Below are 27,384 nucleotides of genomic sequence, written 5' to 3'. Positions count from 1 at the left end.
CGTACGCTATATTAATTAAATCTTTTAAGCTAAATCAGTACGATTCACTTTCAAAATTCAAGTGTATATACTGAACTAGAAAAACCTAAACTCAATAAAGAAAATTGCTTAGATTGAAAGAAAGCTCTAAGTAGCTTACTACATCCCTCTAAACTATGGTAAATACCTAAACAATCAATTTTCTAATATACTAATTGAAATCCTACAAACGCAATATCATCCTTTTGTTTACTTCCTCTTGAAAACTGCGATACAAAAGTGTTGTATTATTTATCTGAAATTACAATAGAATAAAATTAAAATAAGATATATTTTAAGAATATCTGCAAACAAAAATAAATAATTGATACAAATACAAATAAGTTACTAATTTTCCAGTAGTTTTGATGATAGTATTGATGACCGCCAGAAGGATACCAATCAAAACTTTGACAACAATATTGAAAAAATAAACAGGATAATACTGTATAAGCACCGACAGGCATTACGAACGCGAAACGCGAGGGTCAGCGGTCGTGCCTTATGCGCAAAACGCGAAGCACGAGCGTTTTGCGTGCCTTGCATCGTGTAAGGCCGCGCGTGGCGCACTAGTTTGGAATATTTTCTATCTCCAATTTTTAGTAGCCATTGTTTAAACTCTTTGGCACAATTACTAACATGTTGAATCTTTATTTATATTTAATGGTAATTCAAAAATTACATCTGAAGTTCTTTCATTTATTAATAAATTTGCTGCTATATCAGTCCATGCTACAGGTAAAACACTTATTTTTTCTTTATTTAAATGAGTGATAATTATATTTAGTATGTAGCTTTTTCTACTATCTTCAGATCCATTAATAGAGAAACACTTTACTTGATCGGCTTTATTAATTACACTATTTATTACTGCATAGAAAATTTCACGTTTATTCGTTAAAAAGCTTATATTGTATAATCAATCATTTTCAATTTTATTTGTTGCATAAAATTCTTTATAATTGGTTTCCTTATCATCATCACTAAATTTAGGTAAATTGAAATCAGTCAGTGTATACCCGTTCAAATAGAATTGATATGTTTTAGTGAGATATTTTTACGTATTTCTTTAGTTAACAATGGACTGTAAAAATATTCTTTATATTTTTCAAATAATTCTTTGACATTGGTAGATATTATTAAAGTAAACAAAAAGTTATTTAATTATAGTTATAGAAACGATAATAATGTTCATTTCAGCGGACACGACGTATGTTGAAGCTACTTCCAAGGCAAAGTTGGCTTTGAAATACTCTGATATAAAAGAGCAGTACCTATCACTTGAAACCAAATCAGCTTGAAAAAATCGCGCAGGAAAACGTATTACATCTTCGTAGATACATTGCGAAGGGCCAAGGCAAGTAGTCTACTTCAAGAATTCGCTCGAATTTATTATGAGCCTCTTAACAAACATTTATAATAAATCGTTAAAGGTAGGTTTGTATCCTGATGAATGGAAACGATCCCTTATTATTCCCTTGAATAAATATGCAAATCCAACTTCAGCTTTCGGACACTCGGCCAATTGCAACTTTGCCCCATTTCGCAAAGATATTCGATAGGCTCGTGGTAAATAAGCTGATGGACTTTCTCGAGGACAATAAATTGCTTACATGCTACCAGTCAAGCTTCCACAAAAGCTTTAATACGCAATCCGCTCTCCTCAAGATTACTGAGGATATAAGATTGGGTATCGAAACGGACTCTTAACAGTCCTCATTTTGTTCGATTTCCGAAAAGCTTTCGACTCGATTAATCACCGAATACTATTAAAACGCATGAGGGAAATACATTTTTCCAACAAGGTCATACGATAGTTCCATTCCTATCTTTTAGGCCGTTCGCAAGCTGTACGCGACCTGTCAGGGCTACCGACTGAATTTCTCCAACTTTTATCAGGTCTTCCACGGGGTTCAAACCCAGGGCCAGTCACCTTTTTAATCTTTGTAAATTCAATCGTACAGTCGCTAATTTATTTCTCTGACACTTGCATGCTGTTCGCTAATGATTTTCAAGTTTATCTACAATGCAAACGGCACGATCTACCCGAGGGCATTTCGCGCCTAAACCAGGACGACAAGCAAGTGGCAGATTGGGCTAGTGAAAATGGCATCAAACTAAACGCCCGAAAAACACAAGGGCTGATTTTGTACGCTGCCCCAATTAACCGTCAATGGCACTTATTCCACACAGCGAGTCAACAAAAAATCTAGGGGTTAAAATCTCCAACGATCTCTCATGGAATAGCCACGTTTCGTCAATATGCTCCAGGGTCCATGGAGTACAAAACCGACTGCGGTCTAATCTTCACTCATCTTGATTACGCTTGTAATGTTTTCTGTGACCTAACTGGCTATCTCGACTTCAAGCTAAAGCGCTTGTTAACATCGTCCCCCGATAACATCGCGTACCGGGCATTTTGGGGTCACGCATGCTGGCCGCTCGTGCCGTCATTGTGACTTCGCCAAGACATCTTTCGTAGGAATTTTCAACAATTTTTTTTCCCTGCCATTCGGGAAGTCATAATGATGACATTTTGGCGGCATAGCGTGCCAGCACGCGTGCTCACATTGCGACGGCACGAAACTTTGTCAAAATGACGGCCATGAGTGCCGGCTGTATGACATCGGCACGAACGAAGGCAGAATTTTGGCATTTTGCGGTCACGCCGTGTTGGCACTCATGGCAGCATTATGACGACATTTTGAGGAGCTACATGATGGCATTGTGCCGTCGACCCGTGTTCAAAATTTATTAACATTTGGCGCTGTCAGAGTGCTAGCAGAATGCCTGCTGGGAGTGCTGCTCACCATGACAGCATTCTGTCGGAACGAAATTCCCGCAGAATGCTGGCTTTGTTGGCTGCGAAACTTAGAAAATTTTCAGCCGCACAATTCACGAAATAAGGCTTTTCAATGTATTATATTTTAAGGCTGTTGATATTGTTAATTTGGGCTATTATTTATTCACCCCTGGCGGAAAAATGTGCAGTTTTTTTTAGTTTTTTTCTGTTTTTTTCTGCTTTTTATGGTTTTATTCTGTACTTTTATGTTGATCGTAGTTGTAAGTTAAATATTTCTGTTAAAACATGTTAAAAAATGTATAATTGCGTTAAAAGTTATAAAAAAATTTGTATAAAAATGTATTTTTTCCACCAAATTTGGAAATTCGAAACAATAAAATGCATTAAAATATAAACATAAATAAAAATCTACTAATTTATGTTACAAATAACCGAAAAAAAACAGAAAAAAACTAAAAAATACAGAAATAAGCAAGAAAAAATAGGAAATAATTTTGCAAAGCTAATAAATACTATAATAAGTTAATAAAAGCAGATCGATTTTAGTGATGCACAACAAATATAATTTACAGAATTATTAATATAAAATCTAAAACATTGAATAATTTTCATGGAGATTAATTGCATGAATTAGGCATTTTGTCATTATATATTATTTTTATTGATTTTTTACATTTTTTACAAGTCTGAAAAATATAAAAATATTTTGTTACTCTTCGCGCATTAATATAAAAATATTATATTTATTAATAATCAACAATATAAAAATACTATTATAATTCTATCATTTCTGTATTAGCATCCTCGTTGCTTTCTCCTAATTCTGGATACTGCTCTATCAGCTTCATGTGAGCTTTGGCATTAACGATAGCTCTATGAGCATATATATTTGCTTTTGACGTATAGACTTTACTTAAATAGTCAGAGTAATTATAGTGCTCTAAGTAGTGAGTAAAATGTTGATTCACCGTCCTCTTCTTTTTGGGTGTAAGAACTTTTTTATCCAATGTTTTTTAGATTTTTTTATGCATCTTTCAGACAGATCTTTGTATCCCCAAGTAGCATAGCATAAATTAATATAAAACTTGCTTGGCTCATCTTTAGAATATGCGTTATCTACTGCTTCGGCACGAGCCATTATGCCACTGCCTGTATTTATTGGCGTAGGGAATCCTTCTCTTTTTTTTGTGGGCTGCTTTTCAGACTCCTTGTCAGCTTTAGCACCTATTTTTATGAATAAAAATAAAATAAAAATATATTTACATATGATCTATGCATATAAATAAAACAATTTGCGATGTTTGTTTTATTATATTAAGATAGTTAACTAAATAACCTCTAAAAGTAAGTCTAATTAGTACAAATTTTTAATAATAATGACGAATAAAGTAATTTAATGCCAATGCATATTAATTATTTGGTTGATGTTCATTTATGCAGATTCTTTAATAACATAAATATCGTGAATAAACAAGAAATTACACGTGCACGCTCATTTTGACTACAGGCACGGTACTACCTTAACACGAATAAGTAAAAGTATGAAACTCCAGGTAAATACAACTTAATGCATGTCTTCAGAATCATAATACAAATTATCATGCAAAATTTCAGCTTTGTTGTTGGCATAATACTTTTAGAATCCAACCACAAACAACATGCCATCCGAGCAATTGAATTAATAAAAATTTGTTATTCGCTCTCATTGGAAGGCTGTGACATGGAGGAGCTTCACTTTTGCATGAGAATTTGTATTATAATTTCAAATGAATAATTCAAAAATAAAAAATAAATTTGTATTATGATTTCAAAGCTTGAACTTTTTGTAACTAACCTGTTTGCGCAGTTTTGCATGCCTTCTTATTTAGCTGCAGTAATTTTTCTTGAAAAAGTCGATTTGATCGTACTAAAATTGTGTTTTTCTTTTTTTCCTCTGCCAATTTTTTCTCAAATTCTTTCTTGGTACGCTCTAACAAGGAATTATCACTTTCACCTGATGCTCCATTCTCTTCATTTCTATTTGTAGTTTCTTCTTCTTCCCCATTATCTGACATTCCATCATCATCATCTATATTTTGAAAAGGAGGTGAATCTGAGCGATTTCCTGCTTGTTCGTCATCTCCAGCTAATGGATCAATATCTGAATCCGTAAATGTACCATCTGATTGATTCTCCTGCAAAAAGCATAAAATTAGTACAAATACAAAGAACATTATGTATACTATAAAAAAGTACATACGTTTGGAGGTGATTTAGGTGGGCTTATGCTTAAAAATGATTTTGGTGTGCTTGTCGTGGGTAAACCTGTCGTTCTAACGCTCGCATTTGAATAAGCTCTGATAATCTCTGAATTTGTCTTTTCAGATGCAATTTTTCTTTTCTTTGCTACTACCTATAAAAAATATGATATGAATATTAACATATACCGAAAATTGTAATTAAAAACCAAAATATATAGGCGGAATTGCATCGATAGACGATATTAAATTTGCATACCTTTTTATTTTTTTGAGCTTTATGCTTTTCAGCAGCGGGTGTCAAGTTTGGTGTTTTTTCTAAATCAGATTTATTTAGATTTGGTACTTTCACTCTTTGTTTTGACAAGTAGTTTTTCAAATCTTTGGCATTTTCTGAAAAAATGTACATTTTTATTAACAACATTTAATGAAATGATGTATATCAAAATAAAATCAAAGGTAAATTTGTTATAACGTACGTGCTACAATTAAAATTTGGCACACTTCCTGTTTTTCTGAGTCATTTAGATAGCACTTGAATGGTTTTGATGAAAATTCAACACTCTGGTTTCCCAAATTTTCATAACTAAAATTCACAATATCAGACTCTTCTAAAGTGTAGTATTTTGTTTTTGCCTTCACATAGACATATGCATACAATGTTTCTGCCGCCATAATTACATGTGTATGTAAATTTTGCAAAAGCAGTTTTATTTTTTTTACGACTTTCACTTTTTGAATGACGGATCAGAGCTTTTTCCTAATATATTCAGCGGGACATCGGAGACAAATGCATAAGAGGTTACAATCGTATTACACGCGTATTGGTGTATTATACCTGCGAACTATATATATATATCAAACTGTGAACTGAACCTGCATGTATGGGTGGGTCCGTTCGTTTTATTAAAACTGTCGATTCACATTTCGTTCCGTCATCCATGGACCATGATCCGCCGAGCTACGAACACACACTGTATACCATCGACGTTGGGCGGCAAAATTAATTAATAAACTAATTAATAAAAGAATGAAACAATGTTGCTGCTGATTCTTCAGTGCGTCCATCGCACGGTATCCGTCCGAAGTGCACTTTTGCGCTACCGTCGGCTGCATAGCTATGTTCACGGCACACGCACAGTCGCGGGCTTCGCGGCACAGGAATGGAAAAACGGAACACGGAACATGCTTACCTGTGCAGTGTACACGGAACATGCTTACGATGTGTGTACACTATGTATGAAATAGTACTCTCTATACCATATGTATATTTCTTAGGTTATGTGTAGCTGGTAAATCAAATTGTATACACACTTTGCTCAAAAGTTTAACTTGAATAAAAAAAAATTAAAACGATTTTTTACTTTAAAAATGTCAAGAAGGAAAGGAAAGGGGTATAAAAATTGGATGGATCCAACTTGCAAAAAACGAATTCCTAAATCTACAGAGTACTTGTATAAACATAAAATGTTAAAAGTAAGTAAGCTATAAACATTTTATTTACGAATTTAACATAAAACGTAGGTAAACTAAAATTTTCTAAACTTAAAGAACAATGTTTTATTTTCAGAGTTTACTTGAGAATAGCGAAATCAGTGAGGAAGAAAATCATGATTCATTACCTCATGATATACAATCTCCTGTTTCTCTGCCTGTTCAAAATCTAGATTATCAGTCTGAAGACTTCACACATATTGGAGAGAATTGTTTTATTTACAGTGAAATGGAAAATAATAATAACGAAGATTGGATTAATGCTTTTACAAATAACAATAGTGTACAAAGTGAAATTTGTGAAGAAAGTGTACAAAGTGAAAGCTGTGAAGAAAATACAGTTTACGAAGAAGAAAACAACAAATCAATTACAAAACAATTTAAGAAAAATCAGTATTTAAACAAAAAATTGCAGAAAAAAACAAACGTCAGGTATGGTGAGATTATTTTAATGTGCATTATGCTAGGCGTACGTCATTCTCTTACTTGGACAGCCATGCTTGATATTTTTAATTTAATTAATAAATTATTTGACGAAGATGTCATACATTTAAGTAAATACAAATTGTTCAATTTCTTTCCTGAAAATAAAAAGTGGTTTAATTATCATATTTATTGTCCAGTATGTAAAATTTATATTGGAAATCGTTCACATTTTTCAAATACTATAGTTTGTCCTTCTTGTGAACATGTGATAGAAAATGTTAAGAAATCTCCGTATTTTTTAACACTGAATATAAAATCACAACTAAAACAACTATTGGATAATCCGATGATCAATAAACACCTTCAGTATAAGTATATTCGACAAAAACAAGACAGTAAGAATATTGAAGATGTGTATGACGGCAACTTGTATGAATATTTATCTTTACCTGGAAATGTTTTACACGACAAATGGAATTTTTCATATATACTAAACACTGATGGGTGTCAAACTAGTGACTCGAGCAAAGTGAGTGCATGGCCAGTTTATCTAAAAATCAATGAGTTACCACCAAAAATAAGAGACAAACATATGATATTAGTAGGTTTATGGGTAAACGAGGAAAAACCGGTTTTGAATACTTTTTTGCAGCCTATAATTACAGAATTAAATGTCATCGCAACAGAAGGAATAGAATGGAAAATGGATGATGAAACAATAAAATCAAAATTTATAGCCTTATGCTGTTGTGTGGATTCTGTTTGCAGATGTTCTTTATTAAATATGAAGCAGTTTAATGGAATTTTTGGTTGTACATTTTGTTACCATCCAACAGAAAATGTCGAAGGAACTAGGAAATATCCAATAGATGAAAATGTACATCTGCTCCGAACTCATGATAAAATTGTTCAGGATATGATTTTAACGAGATCAGTGAATTCACAATCTGGACAGATTGAGACGCAAGAGGTTAATGGAGTAAAAGGACCACCCATATTATTAAATTTGGAGTATTTCAATTTAAGTGATGGAATGACTCCGGATAGCATGCATTGTGTATATCTAGGTGTGACAGAACAATACACAAATTTAATTTTAGGCCGATGTCATGAACCTTATTACGTAGGAGCACCAAATGATTTATCAGTCATTGATGCTCGCCTTCTGTCATTTAAATCTCCAAAAATAATTACAAGGACGTGTAGATCTTTGACTAACAGAAATTCATGGAAAGCCTCGGAATGGCGTTCTTGGTTACTTAATTACAGTCTTGTATCCTTACAGGGAATAATTCCAAACAAGTATTTAACGCACTTGTCAAAACTCGTAGCAGCAATAGAAATTTTAATAAGTGATTCTATCATACCTGAAAAATTAAGTGTTGCACAAAATTTATTAGTTGAATTTGTCGTCTACTTCCAAAGCTATTTTGGTAAAGAACAGATGACATACAATATTCTTTTATTGCTGCACCTTACAAGAAGTGTAATTAATTTAGGACCTTTATATGTGCACGATGCATTTGCTTTTGAAAACGAAAATCGATTAGTTTTACAGATGAAAACCAGTCCTACTGATATACCAGTTCAGATAGCAAAAAGATACATGTTCTACAGATCAATTCCTTCATTTTGCCAAAATTTCGAGATAGGAAATAGAGTTGTTGAATTTACTGAAGATTTTGAAAGTCGTCTGAAATATTATGTAAGAGTTGACAAAGCTATTTTAATTAATGGGACGAGTTATGAACTATCTGAAGAAGAACAACAACTGGGTTATAGTGGTATATGTTGCAGTTACAAAAAGCTTATTTACAAAGGAATTCGTTACACAACCAGTGCGTATGCACAAAATTTAAAAATTAATGATTCAATTATAGAAACAAAGACTGGTCATACAGGTATTATAAAGAAAATATGTTTTTTTTATGACGACAGTCAAAATAAAATAGTGTTTTTTTTTAATCCTATTATATTAAAAAAAAAACCAATCTTTAATTTACGTCACATTAGTCACATTAAAGAATGTATAATTAAATATAACAAACTAGATGTATGTCAATTAGAAGATTTGAAGGGGCAGTGTATTTTAATGGCAGTAAATGCAAAAAATTACATTTGTAAAATAAAAAGAGGATGTCTCGGTGATTAATGATGTGTATATTTTAATAAATTATTTTTTACATGTTTTACAATAATTTTTTCTATCATATATATTCCCCACATTTTTCCTTCTCATTAATGAAAAAATCTAATTAATATTGAAAACGAATGCTTTTAAAATCAATTTTATATTTTACTCAGACATTTATAATTTAAATACAAATTTTGTGCAGCAATCGTTTATTCTTATTCATTAACGTTTCTTGTGATTAAAATCTATTTATGCATGTTGATATTCAATAATATTGGTTTTTCATTCATTTTTTTTTCTATTATTATATGTTTAATTAAAAGTAGAACACATGCTAACTTCATTGATTTTTTAAAATAATTAATTCTTATAGTTTATATCTGTTTTTTATGGTTTTTTTCTGTTTTTTTAGGTTTAAATTCATTATTGTACGTTAATTTTATATTACAATTATATTATGCATGTACTGTTTTTCACTAATTATTATAGTTTATATCTGTTTATTGCAGTTATTTTTTGAGTTTTTTGTTAGTATTCTATTTTTTCTAGTTTTTCTTAGCTTTTTACTGTTTTTTTTTTGTTTCAATTTTCCAAATTCGGTCAAAAAATAGCAGTTTTATACAACAAAAAACACATAATGAACACAAAATAGTAACATACAACAAGAAAAAACTAAAAAAAACTAAAAAAAACTGCACATTTTTCCGCCAGGGACCGGATTTTGTTCCTTGCCAATTTTTATTAATTATATTATTATGACTACCGAATTTATAGCAGCCTGCCAGTTTCGCGCCTATACACGAAATAAGCGGCGAATATCGATGTTGTTATCGCGTTGATAATAATTCTGGTTATTGTTTATTACGATTACTTGCAACTTTATTAATATCAACAGCAACTCGCAGTATATAAGGACACAATTGTCCATGACTTGTAACAAGTGTTCGTGGTCGAGTGGTAAAATGCCAGCCTGCTAATCAAAAGGTTCAGGGTTCGATCCCCGCTCGGTATAATTTTTTTCTTTTTTCTTAATTTAAGTGCCGGCACGATGCTGGCACCGCGTGCCAGCATTGTGCTGAGCACAATGCCGTCATTTCCGGGTCATGGAGCAGGGGTACCTGGACGTCACGCGTAGCCCATTCCGAGCAGTCTCCGTGCCGTCATTCGGCCGACATCATGTTATCGGGGAGGGCGGGGCGGGGTTCCCAAAAACCCATGTGTGTCAAAGTGTGCCAAAGTGTGCCAAGGTATGCCAAAGTGTAGTAAATTTCCGAATTTGAATACTTTGGAACATTATGGCACATTATGGCACACTTTGGCCCAAAATCCATTTCCACTAGGGCTGAGTTAAATTTATTGCAGGAACTTTGGATAATCTTGAAATCTCTCTTAATCTCTCCCTCGAGGCGATGATGCTTGTTCGAGTGCCGAGCGAGTTCTTATCTGTGGCGCCAGAGCAAGCACGACTATCGCCTCGCCACCTATCGTGGCGGTGCCGCCTCGGGAAGCCTACGGCCGTGTAACGCACTCGCGCTGGAGGGGATCAGGCTTCGGCACCGGGAGCTGCTATCTCCGTCCGTCGACCTCGATGGTAGTTGGCATGAGCCCCCACACGTGTGCGAAATCCGCCGCCAGGCGGCTCTGTTTCGCTGGCGACTAACCTCAACGATTATAAACTTGATATAGAAGAACGGTCACGGGTTAAATTGAAGGGACAAAAACTTGTGGGACAGATATAGTGCGTTATAAGTCTTTCCTATGCAGTCTTGGGGGACAGCTATAGTGTATCATAGGCTCTACGTGTATTTCAAAATGGGACCCCGGGGCCGTATCCTCTAGCTTATATGTGGAATATAACTTTGTGGTTATGGAAGACATGACTTGTCGGTGTGGATCTTTGTCGATCACAAGTTTTGTGGTGGACGATAGACGGAACGCGACCCGTGACAGTCATGACTGTCACATCGCGCGCCAATTATGAAAATGGACTCGAATACAGGCGGAAAAGAAAGAATAATTGAATTATTTTATTTCCTTTTAATAAAATTGACGATCAAACGTTTCAAAAATGTAATTATGAATAGTTATGTTATTAAATAAAAAGAAATATGGATACCTTAGCTCATAATAGTATTTGTAAATTTATTGTATTCCCAGCCGCAATGAAAAAAGTTTATTATAAAGTTTAAGAGCTTTATCAACCTTATACATTATTATTAAATTATATTAATATGGATATATTTATTGTATAGACTTGACAAAGGATAGGAAATAAGTTTAAAGCGAATTGCTCAACAATTTATATTGTTATTTACAAAAGTTTGATTTCTTATTATTATTTATTATGAAAACCTTTTTTATTTAAATTTCTATAATAGCATATTACGCATCTACGGAGGTAAAAACAAGTACTATCCTTGATGACAGTAAAATCAAAATAAATATATCAATATTAATGTAATTTAATAATAATGTATAAGGTTGTTAAAGCTCTTAAACTTTATAATAAACTTTTTTCATTGCGGCTGGGAATACAATAAATTTACAAATACTATTATGAGCGTAGGTATCCATATTTCTTTTTATTTAATAACATAATTATTCATAATTACATTTTTAAAACGTTTCATCATCAATTTTATTAAAAGGAAATAAAATAATTCAATTATTCTTTCTTTTCCGCCTGTAGTCGAGTCCATTTTCATAATTGGCGCGCGATGTGACCGTCATGACTGTCACGGGTCGCGTTCCGTCTATCGTCGACCACAAAACATGTAATCGACAAAGATGTCATGTCTAATTCATAACCACAAAGTTATAGTCCACATATAAGCTAGAGGATACGGCCCCCAGCGCCCATACTGACCGTCCTTCTATACCAAGTCTATATTAGTTGCTCACCTTGTATGTTAAATGAATATCAATAATAGTTCTTTGTTTTATTTACGATTTTTATACTGTTTATCTTTTATATTCAAATTAAATTGATGAATTTACATTTAATAATACAATTTTACAATTTTTACTAGAAAAATATAAGTACGAAATATAATATAACATGTCAGATGCCCGCTTGCGAATATTAAGAATTAAAACCGGTATAGTAAAGAGGTTGACCAAAGAAAAAATAATTTATGAATCTGAAGCAAATCAACAAAAAGAAAGAATTAAACAATACAAAGAGCAAGGTATATCAATATAAAAATTGTGTTTTTTTTTTCAAACAATTTTCTAAATGTTGCCTACGCTTAATTTTTTTCGCGCCCGCTGGATTTTGTTTTGCATACTCGCTTTTGGATAGACACATTCTTTATTTAAAGGAGTACCACAATTGATGGTTCAGAAATACATGAAATATGGCATACAAGTAGATTTTAGTAAGAAAATGACTCAGTTAAATTTTCATGAAAGTTTGAAGCGTGAAAAAAAGTGATAAATATTTTAATGTACATAAATGCTCATATTTTTTTTGCGCTCATGATTGTATAAAACGGATGGTTCAGAATTCATTCAAATTTTGTAGGTCATTAATTAAACAACTACCGAACAGTTTAAGTGCTTATTGGCTAAGATTTTGGAGTCTGTGAGCGTAGTGATAAATAATTAAAATTTAAAATAGGTACACTTTACCTCAAAAAATGAGTTAAATCAGCTATTGTCTGAAACTTTTTATGAAAAATTTGGTAAACAGAAATGCTTAATGTAAATGCATATGAATTATTTGTTGTAACTTAACTTATGCAACTTCTATTATTAAAGATACACCATAAACAAACAATAAAAAGTAGACTTGTATTGACTAGCTACTAAAGTGGAATACTACATTAAATTCGGAGCATATTATTGCTCTCTTACATTTGATTGATTATAAAATAGTATTTTTTCAAAGATAATTAAGGTTTCTGGCTTTCAAAATCGAATGTGTTTTCTTACAGTATGCTTGTAAATTTTATTTAAAAACTTTCTTTCGATATTTTATTAGTTTAAATAAGGGTTTTTGTATTTTTTAGTAATTTTTAGAATAAATTTTTCTTATAAAACAGCTGTACAAATAACACTACAGTAACTACCCTGTTGAAAAATCTCACGTAAGATCTCAGGTAAGATCTCAGGTGAGATCTCACGCCAAAATCTCATCTAACCATTTTTTTGTTCTTTACGCGTTTCAAACCATTCTTAGCCAATTAAAGGCTTTTTAAACAATTTTTTTTAAATTGGACGTCAGAATTTTCAAAAATTTTTTGAGTGAATTTTTTGGAATAGGGTATTGGTTCAGTAGGGTATTAGACATTTATTCAAATCAAACCAATTTTTTCTTCATAATTATGTTCTTATTCATGCAATATACCATTTATAATTATTCATATTAAGTTAGTACCATTACTTGTGTCCAAATAAACACACTTTTTATTACTTGTTGATTCATATTTACCTTACTACATAAGCTGCATAAATGAACGTATACCAAATTATAATTATACATTGGAATTAAATGTTTCTATTGATCCAAATTATTAATAAAAACTCCCATATAGAAAAAGATTTGACTTATTTTTTGAGGTGTTGATTTTTAGAGTTTTTGAGGTTAAGTGTGATTTTTTCTGCTTTTAATCAATTCTTTTTTATTTTTCTATCTATACCTAGTTATAGTTTTTGAAAATGATAAACATTCTTTAAACAATTATCTTTTACTAGAAAAATCCACAACAAAACTAAGAAAACTAAATGCTGATTTTTATAAAATTTAAAAGTAACTATCACTGGAAATGCGATTTTCACAAGACTACATGTTACGTGAGTGACAATCAAAAATTTTCAACTTTTTTCTCACGTACCCTGGCTTTACAAAAATGTTTTTGAGCCAATATTATACCTATATCAATTGATATATTCAATTTCATTAATATCTCAGAGGTATTAAGTTAACAAGAGTACTACCCTGATAAAAACAAGGTATTGGATCGGATTAAAGGGTATGAAATCTGACGTAATCCTATCTGGATCAGAGTTTATGATACAGTATTAGGCATTAACAAATATTAATGCTTACTAGCTAGATTTACCTCTCTCGCTAACACTCTCTTGGTTAAGTTTACTTTTTTGAGGTTAATTGACATAATTATGTAAGATTATGAGGTGAGATAAATTTTTTAATCAAATTTTATTTAGTCACTTATGTTTATGTTTTAAACTTATTTTAAAAAATAAATATTTACTACAATAGAAGTTATTTTTATAGCTTCTTGAAGCATTGACAAAAAGGTTCTAAACCTTCATTAACTAAATGCCAGAAAATCTCGGATAAAAAGTTAGAGGTAGAAGATTATTAAATTTTATAATTTTTAGGTTATATTATGAAATATTTTCAGACGACAATCATTAATTAGATAAAATTAAAACTAAAATAAAATTATGAGGCCCAAATAATAAGTTCCAATGCAGGAGACTAAGATTATCTGCATAACTCATACAGCACATGGCACACCGTTAGCTTCTTAATATAATAGATTTCTTCCACTTCAAGCCAGTTGGTACTATTTCATTTAGAAATCTTTAGAAATGCTAAAATTATTCAATTTTGACATATCATAATTGCTCCCTAGTGGAAATGGATTTTGTACCAAAGTGTGCCAAGTTATGCCAAAGTGCAGCAAATTTCCGAATTTGAAGACTTTGGCACAGTACGGCACAGTATGGAACAGTATCGCACACTTTGGCACACTTTGGCACACTTTAGCATATCTGGCACACTTTGGCACACGTATGGATTAATTGTCAGCACATGTCTTTGAAAGATAATTTAAGAGTATAATGTATAAATGAAATAGAATTTAAACGATGGCTTTCAAATATTGTCAAAGGCCAATATTTGAGTTATTTTGAAAAAGAGTTAGGATAGAAATACCAGACAAAGTATTTTGGCGAGGAAGCGTGGCCTGGGATTTGGCGCTATGAAATTTTACTCACTTCCTCACTTATAGTTCTAGTTTTTACGTTTATTAAAAAACACTAATTGTATACAGAGTCTTTTCTTTGAGATCGCGTGGCGGATTGGGAGGTAAGATGGCGGGCGATACGTCGCATGTCGCGGTCTTGGCGATAAGAGAGCGAGCGGCGTGCTCGACTCTGTCGGGAAGCACCCGGGGGAGAACAGTGCCCTCTAGTAGACGTCCCGGGGCTTCAGGCATTGTTTGCGGCGACCGCGAGATGGCGCCAACTGTCCGGGTGGAGCAACCGCCACAGGTACTCCCCCCTTAGTGAGCTTGCCCTGGGAAGCGAACGACACCTTCTTCTTGGCGCCAGGGTGCTCTAAAACAGAAAAATCTTCTTCTTCTTCTTTGGACTAGGCGTCGGACGGAGTGGAGTCTCCTGACTCCTCTTTGGCCTCTGGCGTGTCGATGGGCGGCGAGGTTGCCGCTGGTTCCATCGGAGTGATCGATGTTGCGTCGGAGATGTCCTGGTGGGCCGGAATAAGGGCGTCAGTTGTGACGGCCTTCTCCTGACCGTTGACCAGGATGATGAAGACCTTGTCGCTGGTCCTCCTGATGACCTTGAAGGGGCCGACGTACGGTGGGACCAGTGGCTTCCTCACCGCGTCGACACGTTGGTAGACGTGTGTACATGTAGCGAGCCGCTTGAGCCTGAACGGCTTGTAGATACCGTGGTGAGCTGCTGGTACCGGTTTGATATCCCTGAAGAGTGCTCTCAGCTTTCCTACAAAGGTACCCGGGTCTGCTGGAGCACTGTCGGAGGTGAACAAGTCCCCAGGGATGCGTAGAGTGGTCCCGTAAAGCATCTCTGCTGGTGACGCCTGGAGATCTTTTTTTAAGCATGAGCTGAGTCCCAGCATTACAATTGGAAGCCTCTCTGTTCATGGCGTGTGCTCCTCGCACATCAGAGCAGCCTTGAGCGTCCTGTGGAACCGCTCGATGAGCCCGTTTGCCTGTGGATGGTACGGCGTGGTGTGTATCCTGCGCGAGCCTATCATCTGGGCCAGGGAGGCGAACAAAGCTGACTCGAACTGGGTGCCCTGGTCGGTGGTTATTGTGATTGGAGTGTCGTAGTGAGTAACCCAGTGCTCGAACAAGCTCCTTGCGATGGTCTCTGCTTGGATGTCTGCGATAGGCACCACCACCGGCCACCTGGAGAATCTGTCTATCATCGTGAGACAGTATCGAACGTTTCCGACGAGAGGCATCACGATGATGTTCATGTGGACGTGTTCAAACCTATTGTCTGGCACCTCGAAGGATTGGATGGCTTCCCTGTTGTGTCGCTGTACCTTAGCGCGTTGACAAGAGTCGCAGGACTGCGCCCAGGAGTTGGCGTCCTTGCGAATTCCAGGCCAAACGAATTTGTCTGCCAGCATCCGCACAGTGGCTCGTACACTGGGATGCGCTGGACGGTGAACGGTGTCGAAGGCTAGCCGACGGAGCTTGCCAGGCAGGTACGGGCGGACCACGTTTTTCAGGACGTTGCAGTAGATGTTGTGCTGCTGGACGGCGAGTTGCTGTAGGTCGAGGGTGCCGGTCTTCAGGAGATGCGGCAGCTGCTCGTCGTCGTCCTGAGCTGCTGCGATGATGGCTGGGTCGAGGAGCGACGGCATGCTGATGGTTGCGCATGGCCTCGAAAGCGCGTCAGCCACCACGTTGTCCTCACCCTTGACGTGTTCGAAGCGGGCGTTGAACTGCAGCACGTAGTCGAGTTGCCGCTGCTGCCTGGGTGTCGCCTTGTCGGCCGGTTTAACTGCCGCGTAGACGAGCGGCTTATGGTCGGTCCTGACGACAAACTCCCGTCCCTCCAAGATTCTGCTAAAATGTTTCACTGCCTCGTAGACTGCAAGCAGCTCCCGGTCATAAGTGCTGTACCTTCTCTCAGTCGGGGACAGCTTCTTCGAGAAGAAACCGACAGGTTGCCAGCAGCTGTCGATCCTCTGCTCCAAAGCAGCATCGATGGCGATGTCGGATGCGTCGGTTGCGAAAGCGAGAGGAGCCGTGGGAGAGAGGTAGCAGGCTCTGGAAGCGCCAGCCAAGCTGGCCTTCGCGGCCTCGAAAGCGGTCTCAGCTTCCGGCGTCCACTTAAGCATCTGTCGACTGCCCTTGCGGATGCCCTTCAGAAGCTTGTTGAGCGGAGCCTGCTGCTGAGCTGCATGCGGAATGCAGCGCCTATAAAAATTGAGCATGCCCAAGAAACGCCGTAGAGCCTTGGGCGACTCGGGCTTCGGGAAGCTGCGGATGGCGTCAACCTTCTTCTCAGGCGGTTGAAAGCCCTGGTTGGAGCTCCTCCTGGCCTAACACACACTTTGCGAGGTTGATGGTCAGGTGTGCTTGGCGTAGACGTTCGAGCAGCGCTCGAAGATGCTGCAGATGCTCCTCGTGGTTCCTGGACGAGGTGAGATGCGATGATGCGTGCTGGTCAACGGTCGGACGAGAAAGAGAACAGGATCTATTCGAACTGGAGCAGTTTCTCGATAGAATGTACAATTCAGAATTACTAGACTAGTACAGGTTTAAAATCTAGTCCGCGCGAATATTCAAATTACTTAGCTGCTAAGGCAATAAGAATTATTAATTGAAATCTGTAAAAGCTACATCAATATCCATTAATAGTACATTAATAAAATATAAATTATATATTGCTTGGCTGCGCAATCGCCATAAATAATACATTATCAAAACATTAATTTTATATTGATTGGCTAAATAATCGCCATTAATTATACATAACTGAAATATAAATTATAAATTGATTGGCTGAGTAATTGCCACTAATAATACATTATCAAAACATTAATTTTATATTGATTAGCTGAATTATCTCTACTAATGGTACATTACTAAAATTTGAATTATTTTTTATTGTCTAAGTAATCGCCATTATAATTGTACATTACCAAAATTTAAATAATACATTGATTGACTAAGGTATTTTTACTAATGGTACTTTACTAAAATACAAATTATGTCTTTATTAGCTGTGTTAGCTCCATGATTAGTAAATTACTAAAATTAAAGTTATTTATTAATTGGCTGAGTAATCGCCATTGATTACACATAATTAAATTATAAATCATATATTGATTGATTATAAGGTAATCGAAAATCAACATGCAAAATTTCAGCCCTCTAAGTATGATAGATTTTAATTGAGAGAAAAATCAAATTCTCAATGATTGTACGATTACTTTTTTCAATTTTTCTTTTTGCACTCAATTAAAATCTATTATACTTAGAGTGCTGAAATTTTGCATGGTGATTTGTTTCAAGCTGTTAAAACAATAAATCCACTTGTCTTTATCTTAAGTGCTGTAGTTTAAATTCTCATGTAAACACCCATGTGTAAATTTTGCCCCTGGAGCCATGGGCTTCGGTGTGGATCAGCTAGCAAAGACAGACAAGCAAAAATTGTTACACTAGCCTGTTTCTACGTAATAAAATAAGCATCTACATCACAAATTAAACATCTTGCATGAATACACGGCATATAAGGCTATATAATGATAGATACTGCTTGCGACTGCCCTGAACACTGAGTTGGGAGAATGTCTGTCAAGATCATCACTTTTACACTTCATTGTTGATAATCTTGAACACACAAATTTCACCTGATGTTGTTTCTAATATTCACACTTACATAAAAACATGCATGCCAGAATAGTATACATATATGTTAGTGAGTTTTGAGTGTGATTATATGTAAATTTGTATGTATGAATATTCAAGGTTAGGTTACTGCTCTTAACATATTGCCTTGTATTTTCAAAATTTATTGTAAAATCTCTTTTTTAAACGTAAATGATTTTAGAATTTACTGCGTTAAAAGAAATTTGAGTATTAAGTTTATGGGTTTTAGGTTATAAACCCATTGGTGGAGTCAAGTACTCAACATAATGTGGGCATATTTTGTTGGCACATTATGCTAAGAAAAATATGGCCAGTAGTTATTCACCGGCCACATATTATGGCGTATTTTCTACGAGGGTTGCTATATTTGTTATAATTTTATTTAAAGGTATATCACTGATACACCTTTGAACAAAATTATAACAAATATATAATAAGCCACAACTAGAACTCTGATGCTACACGCCGAACTGAATGGAAAAATGCCTCTATGACACTATGCGCGCGTATGCTTCGGAGAGAGCACGCTGCGAACGAGGCAGCGCGCGGCACAAGAACTGGTACCAAAACAGCACCGGGTCTGTGCTGCATCGGCTTCGCTTAGACCGTTCTCATTCAGCACGATTGTGTGTCCTAATGACACGCGTATGCGCTGTATCGGCATAATTCAGCTTTCCTGATTTTGCACACGAGTGCCGGTTCTCATTCAGAAACAGATATCTTTAAAAAAACCTGATCATATCTGCACAGATGATTATTCGCAGCATCCCTATCATCCGGACAAAATCTGCAGATTACGTCTTGTGATATGCGTGAATACATAGAGCAGTCGTCATTTTTCATTCACAAACAGATATCTTTAAAAAAACCTGATCATATCTGCACAGATGATTATTCGCAGCATCCCTTTCATCTGGACCGAATCTCAAGATCACTACTAATGATATATATATAAAACCTACATATGTATCTACCCGGCTGAAAAATATCATATGATAATCATATGAGTGCTCATATGATTATCATATGAGCAATAATATGATAATCATACGATACTTTCGACCGAATCCTCATATAAGAATCATATTTTCGTCATATGATATATCGTAAATTCTCATAAAAATAAATAACTATTTTACCCCTACTTGATACTTATTAATTATCTTTCTTTGTACTGCTGATGTGTAAGTTGCATCGAGAATTTATTTTTACATAAATATTACATTAAAAAAAAATCCGGATTTGTGAAGATTTGAACCCGGAACCTCAAGATTATGAAGCAATCGTTTTACCACCGAGCCATCGTGATCTTTGATGTTGATCACTTTAGTAAAATCAAATAGTCATTATAACTTACGCGCCCTTGTATGTTTTATTCATTATTACTCAATTACTATTAGTGTTTTAATAAAATAATTAAAAATAAATACAGTGGTAAAACGCTTGCTTCATAATCTTGAGGTTCCGGGTTCAAATCTCCACAAGTCCGGATTTTTTTCATTGTAATATTTATGAAAAAATTAATTCTCGATGCAACTTACAAATCGGCAGTACAAAGGAAGATATAATTAAGTATCAAATGGGGGTAGAATAATTATTTATTATTATGAGAATTTACGATATTTCATGATACCCACATGATTCTCATATGAGGATTTGTACGGATACCTTTAGCAAAATGTCAGCTGATTATCAGGTGATTTCAGCTCAGTATTTTTAATAAAGCTGATAGTTATATAAATATGCGTTTATGTGAGATATACATTATAATAAATATATAAAAAACTTATAATAAATATATTAAAGGTTACAAGTTTTAAATAATTATCGCCTGATTATCACCTGATTATCATTAATATTTTATCTCACATAAACGCATATTTATAACTATCAGCTTTATGAAAAATACTGAGTTGAAATCACCTGATGTTCGAAAATTAGTTTGATATGCAGAGCGAGAGCGAGAAGGTTCGAGAAGCTTGTCAGCTTAATTTCAAATTCGACAGTTTTCGCTAGCCCGCACGGCACCAATGAGGTTGCCATGGCAACGCGCGCTCGCTCGCTCCTACTCTGTCTCTCTCCGCCTGTTTCGCGAGCGGTCTTCTGCCGCTTTCGCTGATTTGTGTTGTTCAGTTTTCGTATTGCCGAAGCTCTGTGAGGACTCGCCTCACAGTGTCGACCGCTACATGCGACGCATCGCCCGCCATCTTACCTCCCAGTATCCGCCACGCGATCTCAAAGAAAAGACTCTGTATACAATTAGTGTTTTTTAATAAACGTAAAAACTAGAACTATAAGTGAGGAAGTGAGTAAAATTTCATAGCGCCAAATTGGTGACTCCGACATGATCGCGGCGGATTTCGGTGACCTCGCGAGTGACAGACGAACACGTGCAAAAAGTGAAAGTGTCAATTGTGGACTTGGACCTGAAAAGTTAGTACCACGGAGACTCCACGCCGAGAGCCCGGTATTACGACCCGTGTGCTACGCTCCAGAGCTAAGGAGTTTCGCACGAGCCTCGACGCAGAACAAAGCGACGACAAAAACGAGGTCGACATGACGAGTCACGAAATGCGCTACGACATGTGGCGATACGAACGCCGCCATTTTGGAAGCATTGTCCCGATGCTTGGTTCTTGCAGCTCGAGAGCATTTTTACGTGCAATCAGATTCAATCTGATCTGTACCGCTACAACACCCTCGTATCCAGCCTCGACCAGGAGACCGTCCAGGACATGCTGGACGTCACGCGTACGCCACCCGACACAGGCAAGTACCCGTACATGAAGGCGCGCATTCTCGAGCGCTACGGGCTCACTGCGCAGAAGAGGTTATAAACGCTCTTCACCGGGTTAGAGCTGGGCACGAGGAAGCCATCGCAGCTTTTACGTCACATGCGCAGCTTGGCTGGCGGAAGCATCGACGACGAGGCTCTCCGCGTCCGCTGGCTCGACATCATGCCGGACAACGTCGCAAAGATGCTCGCGTTGGACGAGCTCGCAGAGGGGGCCGACGGCATCGTCGAGACTGGGCCTGCCACCTTCGCCGTACATCCAGGCAACAGGAAGGCATCTTCACCAGCTCGGGCTCCAGCATTTGTACCTGAGGCGGACCCGCCATCCTCGTCAGCTGACTCTCGGCTCCTCGCCGATTTCGCCGCCATCCGCATCTCAATGGCTGAGATAGCTTCTGCAACAGCAAAAACTCTCGAGGCGGTCCTGAGGATGAGCAGCAGCAGCGGTCATCAAGGAGGACAGCATCAGAGTAACTAGCATGGTGGACGTCAGAGCCGCTTAAGGTCACGGGCCAAGTCTCCGGCAGGCAACCCTAGCCACTGCTACTACCATCAGCGTTTTGGACGTCAGACGACGAACTGCAGACAGCTCTGCACCTTTCCAAACAACCAGGGAATCTAGGCCGGCTGCCAGGAGCTTTGGCGGTCTCCGACAGCCCAGCTTCTGCTGAAAACCGCCTCCACGTCCTTGATAGGACGACCAACAGCACCAGCTTCACCACTCAGGGTATCTGGTGAACCTCCAGCATCGTCGACTCATCGACCCTACCACGACGCTTTCCACCCCGGCGGAGATCCGGGCGACGGCCATCCACGGCGTCTCGGTGGTTGCTGGCTCACCGCCATCTCCCAGGACGAATACCAGCGGCTCCTAGCTGAGTTCGCAGACCTGGCGCAGCCGAACGAGGGGAGAGCCACGCTCAACGGCCAGGTGGTCATGCACGAGATCCACACCACGGGCAAGCCGATCCACTCTCGACCCAGGCCGCCTACGGCGAGCGTCTGGAGACAGCCAAGGACTACTTCAACAAGCTGCTCCAACGAGGTATCATCCGTCCAGGATCAGGGCAGTGGTCCAGTCTACTCCACATGCTGCCTAAACCGAAGGGAGGATTCCGCGCCGCGGGCGATTATCGGAAGCTGAACGCTTCAACGATCCCAGACCGCTACGGATTGCCGAGGATAGAGGACCTCCTGCAGGACTATCGAGACTGCAACGTCTTCTCGGTCATTGACCTTGAGAAGGCGTACTACCAGGTGCCCATTGACCCTAGGGACATTTGCAAGACTGCCGTGGCGACACCCTTCGGTCTTTTCGAATTTTGCACTCTCTAGGTCTACGAAACGCCACGCAGACATTCCAGAGGTTCATGGACGGCCTGCTTCGAGACCTGCCATTCACGCGTGCCTACATCGACGACCTCGTCTCACCTCACTCAATAAATTGTACAGTCACAATTAATCTCCGTGTGAATTTATTGAGCCTTCTCCATCGTCGCCTACTTCGACATTCAACTCCATCCGGTTATGGGCCCAGGATCTATTCAACGGAAATCTGGACAAGTGCTCCGTTGCCGAAACGACTTTGGAACCGTGTGTCCTTGAAGAGTCCTTGAAGTGTCCTTCAAGTTTTCAGGTGAGAACGCAGTGAATTTCAAGAAATGGCGAGCCGAAGCCACATGTCGCCGTTCCAATTGCTGGATAAGCTAATTGGAAGAGAAAGTTACCGATCATGGGCAGTCGCGATGCGCGCGTACTTGGAGAGTGAAGAGCTGTGGGATGCGGTTGAGGCACCCACTGGCGGTCAGATAAGTACAGACCCCAAGAAGCTCGCCAAGGCGCGAGGCCGCATGGTATTAGCGGTATCGCCGGACTTGTTTCCGTACCTGGAGAACGCGCTTGCTAGTCTGGGATGAGCTTGCTAGAACGTACGACGACAAGGGCCTGGCCCGAAAAGTAAATCTGCTCCAAGCAGCTGCGACCACAAGACTCAAAAATTGTCGGTCTATGGAGGATTATGTGACCCGCATCATTTCTGCGACGAAGAAGCTCGTCGCTACAGGCATGGTATTGCTAGAAGATTTAGTAGGAGCCCTTCTACTCGCGGGATCGCCGGCGGAGTATAAGCCAATGATTATGGCGCTCAGCAATTCAGATACGCCGATAACGGGAGATTTTATTAAAAATAAATTATCGGAAGAGTCGCAAAGTTCAGTGGATCCGTTAGATTTTGAATCACGTGGGTTACACGCGCAGGCGCAAGCGGCTCAGTTCGGGTCTAGCGCACACAGAGGGGTGATTTTCGGCACACACACGGTGGCCGAAAATCGCGAGGATCGTCGCGACGGAACGTACGATGCTACTACTGCAACAGAATCGGGCATTACTCCAACAAATGTAAGGAGCCAAAACGCCATCAAAGCAACGCGTGCACGATGTCGGCAGAAGGTGACAGTGATGCCGAGAAGACTGTGTGTGCGCTCTTCGTCTCATCGCCAACGAGACATACTCACACGGCTCGACTCGAAACTTTTTCATCCGACTCCCAAACCGCAGTATCGAGCGCGAGCGCCCATGATGCACGACTTGTTGTTGCTCTGTCAGGTGTTGCTGCTGACCAAGAATGGATCCTGGACTCAGGTGCGTCTACTCAATGTGTAGTGAGGGAAACAACCTGTTGAACATTCGTGCGCCGAGAATCGCGACAGTCACTGCTGCAAACAAATCAAGAATACAAGTGCAGTGTGAAGGAGATCTCTACCTGAACAACAGTGGCCCTGTAGGTCAAAGGAAGATTTTGTTGCAAAATTTATTGCATGTTCCTGGCCTAACAGCTAACCTTGTGTCTGTGAGTGCCATTGTCAGACAAGGTGGCACAGTAGCTTTCCAAGGACAAAAGTGTCAGGTGAAAGATCGCATCGGATCAGTGGTTCTGGAAGGAGTTCTAAATGCAAACAAAATCTACAGACTCAATTTGCAGTCAGGCTCCCACACATCCAACATAGCTAGCACAGCTGTTGTTTTTGGGACACACCAGAAGTGCAGCATCGTCCTTTGGCATCGTCGAATGGCTCATTTAAACCATAATTATTTGAAGCAACTCAGGAATGCAGCTCTTGGAGTCAAGTTTGCGGATAATCAGCTTCAACAGTGTGAGATTTGCGTGGCAGGCAAACTCACAAATAAGCCATTTTGAGCTGTCAACAGTAGAGCACCAGGGTTACTGCAGTTAGTGCATAGTGATGTGTGTCAAGTGGAAGATCTGTCGCTTAGCAAGGAAAAATATTTTATAACCTTCCTGGATGATCACAGCAAGAAACTTTTTGTGTACTTTCTCCAGCGCAAGAATCTGGTTCCTCAGGCAGTGCAGAATTTTGTCGCCTTAGTTGAGAACCAGACCAACCATAAGTTAAAGGTGCTGAGAACGGACAATGGCAAGGCGTATGTTAACAGCACTCTAAAGAAGTTTCTTGACAGCAAGGGAATTAAGCATGAAACCTCGATAGTCTACCAACTGCAGTCAAATGGTCGTGTTGAGAGGATGAACAGAGTTTTGCTGGAGAAAGTCAGATGTATGCTGGCTGAATCGTCTTTGCCAAAGAGTTTTTGGGCGGAAGCCATGTCGACAGCCTGCTCAGTCTGCTTTCTTTCAAACAGAAGTCCTAAGAAGTCTTTGAATGTCAAAACTCCAGAAGAAGTGTGGACTGGACTCAAGCCTGATCTTTCAGCTGTGCGAGTGTTTGGATGTCGTGCTAGGTCATTCATTCCAAATAAATTTAGAAGAAAAACAGATCCCACGTCGAAACCTGTCATCATGTTGGGATACTGCGACAACCAGAAGGGCTATCGACTGTGGAGCCCAGGTGAAAGAAAGGTTATTACAGCCAGCAATGCAGAATGTTTTGAAGAGCAGCAGACAGCTGCGCCAGATCACAAGATTTGTTTGCCTGTTGATTAGGAAATTTTAGATGAAGACTTAGAAAATAAACTAGATATAGAAGAACCCGTGCCTGTAAATAGTAAACTAGATGTACCTAAACCCAATAAGCTTAAAAGGAGTCTGCTTTTAGATGAAACTCCGGATGAAGGTGAACCTGCAAAGAAAATCTTGAGAGAAGACTTACCTGTTCAAGAAGCCATGGATGTCGACAAGGTAGACCAAGCTGAGGGCAAAGAAGTTCATAAGAAGAAACCGGGTAAACTAGGTGATAAGCAACCTTCTTCTAACCTCTCTCGACCCTTAACCAGGTCAGTCTCGAACAGGCAGCAGGAGCAGTAGCAGCTGAACAACGAAAACAGCTCTGATGAAGAGTTCAAGGATGCTCCTGCCAGAAGATCACAGCGAAGGAGAGAGAAGTCAAGACACCTAGACGACTATGTCATGTACTCTGCAAAAACTCACCAGGATGAACCAAGAAGCTTCTTGGAAGCTGTCTCATGTCCCGAGTCAGAGCAGTGGAAGCGTGCCATAGCAGAAGAGTTTTCATCTATTATCAAGAATCAAACCTGGGAACTGTGTAGTTTGCCTGCAGGTCAGCCAGTAGTTGGTAGTAAATGGATCTACAAAAAGAAGAAGTGAGCTAATGGAAGCACCCGCTATAAGGCCAGACTGGTTGCCAGGGATTTTTCACAGCAGAAGGGAGTCAACTACACTGAAACGTATTCACCTGTGGTTCGATTCACTTCTCTTCGCCTGCTATTCGCTTATGCTGTGAGGATGAATCTCGACATTTACCATCTAGATGTTGAGACTGCTTTTCTGCATGGTGACATGGCTGAAATCGTATACCTCCAGCAGCCAGAGGGCTACATCCCTAAAGGAAAAGAGGATGAAGTTTGTTTGCTCAAGAAAGCTATATACGGCTTAAAGCAGGGAAGCAGAAACTGGAACCAGAAGCTGGACGGTGCCCTGAAGAGTCTAAATTTAATACAGTCAAGGCTTGACTCCTGTATTTACAGCTTTTACACATCTAACAAAATTATAATTGTAGCTTTATTTGTAGATGATTTGATTGTCTTCACCAACAGCATTAACTTCTTGCGGATATTCAAAGAAGTTTTACGCAAGATCTGTGCGGTGAAGGACTTGGGCTTGCTCAAAAGATGCCTTGGTATCAACATCCATTACGACAAGTCCAAGGGAATAATTGAGCTGGACCAGACTGACTACATCGAGACGCTGCTGCAAAACTTTGGCATGGCGGACTGCAGAAGCGTGAGTACACCTATGGAAAAGGATGATACAAGCAACATGAGTTCCACGTCACGAAGCAACTTCGATTCAACCTCGGTGCCATATCAAAATGTGGTAGGAGCTTTGCTCTATCTGGTGCAGGCAACAAGACCGGACCTGGCCCATGCAGTAGGCGAGATCAGTCGATACAACACCAGTTTCGTAAAAGCACACTGGAGCATGGTGAAGAGAGTACTCCGATACGTGCAAGGAAGCAAGAATCTCAAACTAAGGTATGCACGCAGCAAAGAGTCGAAAATTTCAGGGTACTGTGACGCCAGCTGGGCAGGTGATCGAGAAGATCGACGCTCGACTTCATGATACGTATTCATAGTACAGGGAGCTGTCATTTCCTGGAGCAGTCGAAGGCAGTGCAGGGTTGCCCTGTCGTCTACCGAAGCAGAGTACTTATCTCTTTCGTCAGCTGTGCAAGAAGCGCTGTGGCTGGGTAGGCTTGCATCCGAGCTACTAATCAAGGATGCACAAGAGCCAATGATGATCCACTGTGATAACAAAGGAGCCATAGATCTCAGCAAAAACGCTAATTTCAGTGCACGTACCAAGCACATCGATGTTCGCCACCAGTTCATCAAGGAGAACATTGAGAAAGGAGAGGTCGATG

The 27,384-nt window shown here is 38.7% G+C and overlaps 3 protein-coding genes across 4 annotated transcripts in view; 2 read left to right on the top strand and 1 right to left on the bottom strand.

Annotated features, from left to right (window-relative positions):
• Positions 1–3,458: 3,458 nt before the first annotated feature.
• On the bottom strand, positions 3,459–6,181 carry LOC116416452. The gene is made up of 6 exons (XM_031925143.2): positions 5,983–6,181; positions 5,538–5,903; positions 5,318–5,451; positions 5,061–5,213; positions 4,656–4,995; positions 3,459–4,045 (listed from the first exon to the last, which is right to left on the bottom strand). The coding sequence occupies exons 2-6, from the start codon at positions 5,731–5,733 to the stop codon at positions 3,786–3,788; spliced, it is 1,083 nt and encodes a 360-aa protein (XP_031781003.1). The 5' UTR covers positions 5,734–5,903; positions 5,983–6,181; the 3' UTR covers positions 3,459–3,785.
• Positions 6,182–6,293: 112 nt separating this feature from the next.
• Positions 6,294–9,176, top strand: LOC116416451. Of its 2 annotated transcripts, none has more exons than XM_031925135.2 (2): positions 6,294–6,534; positions 6,629–9,176. In XM_031925135.2, the coding sequence occupies exons 1-2, from the start codon at positions 6,430–6,432 to the stop codon at positions 9,128–9,130; spliced, it is 2,607 nt and encodes an 868-aa protein (XP_031780995.1). In that variant the 5' UTR covers positions 6,294–6,429; the 3' UTR covers positions 9,131–9,176. The 2 variants fall into 2 exon arrangements, with proteins under 2 accessions (XP_031780995.1, XP_031780996.1); XM_031925136.2 differs by having other exon boundaries at positions 6,337–6,534; positions 6,610–9,176.
• Positions 9,177–12,016: 2,840 nt separating this feature from the next.
• Tbca (tubulin-specific chaperone A) overlaps positions 12,017–27,384 on the top strand; it is a 95,589-nt gene continuing 80,221 nt past the window's right edge. Inside the window, 1 exon segment of the mRNA NM_001193310.1 lies at positions 12,017–12,300. Within this exon segment, the coding sequence (NP_001180239.1) occupies positions 12,171–12,300 (130 nt within the window). The 5' untranslated portion in view covers positions 12,017–12,170.

This window comes from Nasonia vitripennis (assembly GCF_009193385.2).
Source record: "Nasonia vitripennis strain AsymCx chromosome 2 unlocalized genomic scaffold, Nvit_psr_1.1 chr2_random0005, whole genome shotgun sequence".
Classification (NCBI taxonomy): Eukaryota; Metazoa; Arthropoda; class Insecta; order Hymenoptera; family Pteromalidae; genus Nasonia; species Nasonia vitripennis.
Note: the sequence above shows the minus strand (reverse complement) of the source record. Positions and strands in the feature narration are given on the sequence as shown.

Excerpts from the sequence above, each read along its gene's own strand:
- LOC116416451 (XM_031925135.2), top strand. The coding sequence starts at position 6,430 with ATGTCAAGAAGGAAAGGAAAGGGGTATAAAAATTGGATGGATCCAACT. Across the intron at positions 6,535-6,628 it reads ATAAACATAAAATGTTAAAA|AGTTTACTTGAGAATAGCGA; the intron begins GTAAGTAAGCTA and ends TTTTATTTTCAG.
- LOC116416452 (XM_031925143.2), bottom strand. The coding sequence starts at position 5,733 with ATGGCGGCAGAAACATTGTATGCATATGTCTATGTGAAGGCAAAAACA. Across the intron at positions 5,452-5,537 it reads CCAAATTTTAATTGTAGCAC|AAAATGCCAAAGATTTGAAA; the intron begins GTACGTTATAAC and ends ACATTTTTTCAG. Across the intron at positions 4,996-5,060 it reads CACCTAAATCACCTCCAAAC|GAGAATCAATCAGATGGTAC; the intron begins GTATGTACTTTT and ends TGCTTTTTGCAG.